The sequence below is a fragment of the Limulus polyphemus genome, unplaced genomic scaffold (genome assembly GCF_000517525.1).
Source record: "Limulus polyphemus unplaced genomic scaffold, Limulus_polyphemus-2.1.2 Scaffold1506, whole genome shotgun sequence".
Taxonomy (NCBI): Eukaryota; Metazoa; Arthropoda; class Merostomata; order Xiphosura; family Limulidae; genus Limulus; species Limulus polyphemus.
Window position 1 is genome coordinate 46,426 of NW_013667116.1, and position 6,971 is coordinate 53,396.

Sequence of the window (6,971 nt, forward strand, 5' to 3'; positions counted from 1 at the left end):
AAATGAAGTTCCCAGGTTATTGAAATTTTTAATTTTTATTACACATCAGAGAAGCCGTTTTTAAAGACGTCACAAAAGAGATTGTAAAGCTTATGGTTATCAAAGTATATCGTATTTTATCTATTTCTTTCATTGGATTATTAAAAAGGTCGAACACTTTTAACGAATGGACTCTTCCAAAGCATATTATATTCTGGGTCGTTTTCAATTTATTTAATATTATTCTTCATTATCTATTGTGCTAATTTCTTTCTTGACTCGAGGCAATAACAACTCAATTTGCATTTTCATGTACGTGCTCGACTGCACAATTGGCTGTTTTATGACGAACTGCTGTATCCGAGGCCAACATGAAGGTTTTGTAGCAGTTTAAGGTGATTATGAGCTGTTATCCCAATATTTGGGACAAATATACTGTACTTATGGTACGTGTAAATGGTTTAATTTGACACTACTCTCTAAGATTGTTATTTATATTCAAGGTCAGGCATAGGGCATTGTTATTGAAATGCACGTGCCGAAAGCCACCAGATCTTCAGTGACCGGTTGATATTATATATATAAGTAACAGTACTGAGTATCTTTAATGCTAGTGCATGCATGGTTACCATGATCATGAGGTTAAAAACCCGTTTATGAATGTGTCGATTTGCCAAAGTACAAAGTGTGAGTTGGTTGGTCGTTGTTAAACAAAAAGCTACACAATGGCATGTCTGTGTTCTGTACACCACAGGTATCGTAGTCCGATTTTTTAGCGTGGTAAGCCTATAGACTTACCACTGAGAGGAATGTGTTTGTGCTTGTACCTAGTATGCTAAATTTAATGTTTGTAGCTGATCATTTAGTGAGGATAATAAAGGAATAATTATATTTTCGAATATCTAAGTGTGTAATGACCATTTACCATACCACGAATCCCAGACGTAGACCATGACTGTCCAACTTCAAACCAGTGATAGTTAATAATCTAGAATCCTAGCTTATGTAATCCTGTTCGAAAGCTGGAATATACCTGTTCTAGAGCTGGCCAGGTGGTTAGGGAGCTCGAGTCGCAATCTGCGGGTTCGAATCCCCATTCCACCAAACATGCTCGCCCTTTCAGCCGTGGGGTCAATCCCACTATTCGTTGGTAAAAGAATAGCCCAAGAGTTGGCGGTGGGTGGTGATGACTAGTTGTCTTCCCTCTAGTCTTACACTGCTAGATTAGGTACGGCTAGCGAAGATAGCCCTCGTGTAGCTTTGAGCGAAATTCCAAACAAACAAACAAACTGTTCTAGAGATGTCGCATATTGTGATAGAATGGACGAGATACGAGTAATATTCGAATACTATTAATACTATGCTATTTCTAAAAATATAAAATCAAGAATTTTTATTTTATTTTAGAAACTTAAATTTTAACTATGGCTAAAGGATCCTCGCAATGCTCAGAGGGTGGATACGGCTTGTGGGCTGCCATTTGAACAGCCATTGACATACAGTAGCCAATTATTTATAAATTTTACATTTGTTGTGGTAAATAATGACGTTGTAGATTTGTAATTGTAATGACACTAATGATTTTCAAACGAGACCCAAAACTCGAGTGTTTACGAATAGTTCACTGTTCTTCTCGTTTGAAAATCATTACAACTTTTGTATGTGATCCTGTGTGCTAACTTGTTAATCAGAATCTAATAACATTAAATCAACCTTAGTTTGCACCATTCATAAAACTCATAGTTTAGTTCATTTGTTTAGTAAAACATCACATTATAGCACACACACACTAATTGAAACAATTTTTGTGTTTCTATGCAAAGTCGACATTGAAATCGAATGCGAGTCGTCGTTCTCAATGCTTGTGATGAAATAAAGTATGGTAATAGGCTAACAGTAGTCCGGAATTTATTATATAGGGCTAATACCGGATCTAGAAAGCCTGTTATGAATATTCATATGTGTGGATATAGATAGAGGGGAAGTTATGAAGGCTTAACATAGGCAGCCAGCGTTTTATTCTCCATATTTATGTAATATAAGGAACATTTACATACGGATACAACATATTTTGTAGTCTCCCCATACGTTCGTGTTTGATCAGTTTTTCAGACAGATCGGATTGCAACAATGCAAGAAAAAATCCGGCAGGCGCAGAAGAAAGAGAACATAAAATAAGTGGTATTTCATGGTCACCCTCCAGCTTCCCCGTGGAATTACATAGAAGGCCAAAAATGTAGGGAAAAAAAATTGCGTGTTTAAAGTGACAGGTCGGTATATTTATGTTAAAAAGGAGCCACAAATTGATAAAGTATGGTGTGACTATTATTTTTGGGGCTCTACTCTTGTTGGATGAAAATTGAAAAAGGTTAAGGCTATAGGTTTAAGAAATTTTACAAATAAGCCTTTGTTTCTTTGTTTAATTAAGAAAGGACTTGTATCGCCGAAGTTCCTCGGAAAGAATTTATACCGGAAATTAACAAACGAGGAGATACGTAACAATATTTACGACCGCTAAGCGTTTTTCACCACACTTCATATATATGAAAGATCTAGCTGTTGGTTTTAACATGAAAAAACTGGCGAAAGCCACATGAGTCACTTAATTCTTTGGCTTCACTGGGATGGAGGAACGGGGTATTATGCCATTCATTATGTTGGTCCACTGAATACTGGCTTAACATTTTATAGAAATTCATCCCTACTGTTCAGTTTCTTCATATTAGTGTAACCATTGTCTATATGTTATCTAAGTCGTAAGTAATCCGAGTCATAGATAACAACCCCCTGAAAGTTTCAGAGCAAACAGAACTTTTGAAAGTAGACGGTAAGGAAGTAGCAAGAGAAGAAAAACTGAATCGTCTGTTAAGTTCGTAAAAAATTAAGAGTTAATAAAGTGAAGGGTTTTAAAATTTCCATGAGGCACACCCAAAAAACTGCGAAAAGTAGGCACTAAGAGAGTAGCAAAGGGGAAATATGAAATGGTTGTCCAATCTGTATAAATGTGAGAATGAATGAATTAAGAGGGTTTTACAATCATCCTGGGAAATACCTAAGAACACCTGAAAGCTCCGTGGTCTGGAAATTGGATTTTTTTTTCCACAGACAGACAAACGTACAGAAACATAGCTCAGATATGTGGACATACTGAACAAATGAAACTTTTCGAAATAGTACGAAGAGAAGAGCATAAGCTTTGTTGGAATTTATAATATTTTTTAGGTTAATTTAAAAGGGTATATTTTCTGTTAATATTAGTAAAAATATCCAAATGTATGCATAGTTATGGCAGTACCTGAAGAAATATGTAACTCAGTCTGTGATTATTGTATTCTGGCTTAAAACATAATCACCTCGTCCTGTACTTTTGGGTAGTCCTGATTTTTTTTTTTTTTATAAATGATCATTACTTTTTTGTTTACTTTTCGATGTCATAGCTCGTGAGACATCAATCTGTACACGTGTATTATAATGATTTGTCCGTTGTTCACTGAGTGATTCAACTTCAATTGTAGGTTGCAACAGCGTGGCTGCGTGACAACGAGCACGTGCGTTATGATGCCAGAGAAAAGTAAATTACCTTGTTAATGTTGCCATGGTACTAAACTAGCTTCATGGGGTGTGAAAATTCATCAAGTTAAAAAGCCCCTATTGATCTACGGTAGTTCCCTAATTTCCAAAATGCTATCATAGTCTTGGAAACACAAGACGTCTCACAATTTTAAAAACCTGTATAATTTTTATGATGGTTTGACTTTACTAATTAAAAACGTTGAATAACATACTGTTGCAACGTTGTTCTTTCGTTGGCAAGTTCTTTTAAATTATCTGGTTGAAATAATTCAAAGTCCAGCCCACGCAACGATGACGTATTACTATTAGTTTATTTTGTCCTTGCGTTTGTACAAGTTTGAACACTATTTTAACTTGTACGCCACGCTAAATGTGCAAAACTGATGTAAGAATATACTTGTATAAAGTAATCCAATATGCGCGATTACTAACACACATCCAAATACTTCACTAAAAAAACAAAACTTGGACCTCAAAGAAAATCCCCCGACTGATTTACTCTCCCAGCTAAGTCTACGTTATCAAAATTTTCTATCTTAACGTCATCATCGCCATCCTTAGCTCTATCTAGCAAACAAACAAATTACAACATTAAAAATACAGTTTACGGTAATATATACATTAACAAATATGAGTGTTTTTGTTCATAAATAGAGGTTACAAATATTAAACTAACGAGACTCCTTTTGTATTATTGCTTGCAGGTGTCAAATACTCCTGATGAAATAGGACTGAAACAAAATGTTATAATCTAAAGAGACCCAGTAATCTTTTACTGCCAACTTTAAAAAAGTGTAATGCAAATGGTTAAAGAAAAGTGAACAGTTTTGGAGAACTTTATCCGGCGACTGTTTTTTTAAACACAATAAGCAATATATTTGTACTGCAAATAATTAATTATTTAGATTCAAGCAGCTCTTAAAAACTAATGGTAGTATTCTTAACAAAGTTAAGAACATAGGGTTACTTTTGAGCGCATAACCTAGTGGTCAGCATTTTTGAACTGTGAATCAGTGAGTTCATGGTTCGTTGTTGCCAAAAAAACGCGCTCCGCACTTTGGGGCCGTTGGTGAGCTATGAGAGTGACGGTCAAATTCCACTATCCGGTCAGTTTCCCTTCTAGCCTATCAAATTAGGGGGCGGCTAAGCACAGATAGACCTTGATGTAGCTTCGGGTGAAAATTCTGAAACAAGCAAACAAACTGAGAGATTAATTTGTATGTGATTATCTGTTTGACCCACATTCTCCAACTTCCAGTTTTCAAGAACTGGTTTTAGGTTAGAAAATGGAGTAACGTTAGAAATATAACGGTCCAATCATAAAGTGAAACATGCAAGGCATTGTTTAATTTATCACTGGAAATAATTGTTTTGGTATACTTTAATAAAACGTAAATATCTAAGTAGGGTAACTTTACGTAAAAAAAAAGGGGAGGGGAAGCATCAAACAACTTAAATCTATTGTTTATCTAAACGGCCTAAAATATAATTTATTGTTTTAACACATACACTCAAATGTGTACCTTTTTCGCTTCGTTTCCCAGAAGGCCTTGAGGGATTCTGTGGTCCTTTTTATTTTCGTTTGTTTCTGTGTTATGCTACAGCAAATAAATAATTTTTCAGTTTAACATTCACTGTCGCTAGTATTCAAACAATGAACATTGTATTACGAAAAACGCCGTGATAACCAGAGTAACAAAAACTGCCATTTAAGTTGACTAGGTAACAGGGTGGATGAGGGGATAATGGTGTTACAGGAGGTTAAGTATGTTAATCGAGAAATTGCTAAATGAGTTTCGGGCAGAGGGGGCGGGTGTATATGTTAAAACCCTATTTCCAGCAATATTTTCATCTTATTAAACCAGAACGGCAGTTGTGATAACAATTAACGACCTTTTACGTTATTCCAAAAAAGTCCGCATTTGTCTGTGGAATTTCGTTTGTTTAAAAACAGACCAACGACAATAACCAAAATATTCGAGTTATTTTGTTCAATATCTTTGTGAAGTATCTTGGTAGAGAAGGCTACCAGTTTTAGTTCGATATGTAAAATTTGCGTCTCGAGTATCGTTTTTTTTTTTTATTTAACTGCGCATGTGTATATATCTATCTATCTGTAATTGGTTTTAGCCGCGAGCAGTACACAACTTAAGATTTCCAGGAACCAGGTGATGTAGACTACACTACATTATGTTTTAATACGACTACTTGAATTCCTAAGTGCTGCCATATGCTGCTTCAACACACGAGAAGTGTGTACAGGTTGTTGTGTTGGACAGTTTGGAAGATACCCTCTATTTCATGTATCCATGTTGCGTCAACTTTCGTACACAATGCTTCTATAGTTTGTGTAATGGTGTTTGTCTTTCTCGCCTCGAAAGTTAATGAAGCAGGTAAGGCAAGTTTTTAGCCTCGATCCCAGTATCAACGTGCGTGGTGTAGGTTTGAACCACAATAATTATATGTATTGAAGATTGTACGTATGTAAAATATTATTCAGATTTTAATGCCACATGTTTGACTTGAAGTTGTGACTATTTTTAATTTTTGGATCGTGTGTTTAATTTTGATACGTAGCTTTCATTTCAAAATATTTAACACCATTTCAATTGCAATGAATTTATCACTAAGCCTTTTCTTGCGCCACTAAATTTTCTAAAAACTGATTTTTCTTTCCCCTACATTTTGTCCTCACAAATATAAAACTTGAAACGGTTATTTTTCAGCTGTGTAAAATGTTGTAGAGGTTTAAAAAAAGGAGAGGTTAAACTAGTTTTTATAGCGGTTGACAGTCCAGGCCAAGTAGGCACCATAGGTGTGAAAAGGTCCAAGTAAGAAGTGGGTTAACGTCGTATTTTCTCTAAATGAGGAGAGGGCAAATGTCGTATATTTTCTGAGTGAAAAGTGGGTAAACGTCGTATTTTATCCTCGACTATCCCAATGTTAAGTTACTTGTGAATCTGAATAACAATGTATTAGTTGGAAAAACTTTGAAAAATTGTGATCTAACTGTACACATATCGTCACATAATGAAAAGTATATCTGATAGAGCAGAATTTTTTATAATCTTGTTCATTAAAAATTGTTAATGGAAAAAAGATCATATGCTTATGTGTCATACTTGAGTTTTTATTTTGATTTTGGCAGTACGTTTTCAGTATCTCGTCATCGCATGAAAGCCTTGATTTGTCAGGATGTTATAAAGCGTTAAGGAACGCTACAGTACTGTGAAATATAAATAGTATTTATATATAAAACAAAAATGTCTGTCTGTGTGTTCGACTTTTACGCCTACAGTTTTTGAACCGATCTCAACAGAATTTGTTATTCAGGGATCCCTCAATTAATGCGCATTCGATTAATGTGTTTTCGTTTAGTGCGCTTAATTTTTTTTTATAACCAATATTCGATTAGTGCG

At 35.0% G+C, this 6,971-nt stretch overlaps 1 protein-coding gene across 5 annotated transcripts in view; it reads left to right on the forward strand.

The window, feature by feature from the left end:
- Window positions 1–6,971, forward strand: part of LOC106463863 (ninein-like protein) — a 156,543-nt gene that overhangs the window by 15,446 nt on the left and 134,126 nt on the right. The window contains exon 1 of one of the 5 annotated variants that reach the window (XM_022391486.1): window positions 344–374. The exons of 2 other annotated variants lie outside the window; for them this stretch is intronic. Coding sequence is in view for 1 of the 3 variants with exons in the window: in XM_022391482.1 (XP_022247190.1) it covers window positions 5,783–5,945 (163 nt within the window). In the remaining 2 variants the exon portion in view is untranslated. Of the gene's footprint in view, window positions 1–343; window positions 375–619; window positions 760–5,254; window positions 5,946–6,971 lie in introns of those variants that run through there. 2 more of the 5 variants (XM_022391487.1, XM_022391482.1) reach the window with 2 other exon arrangements.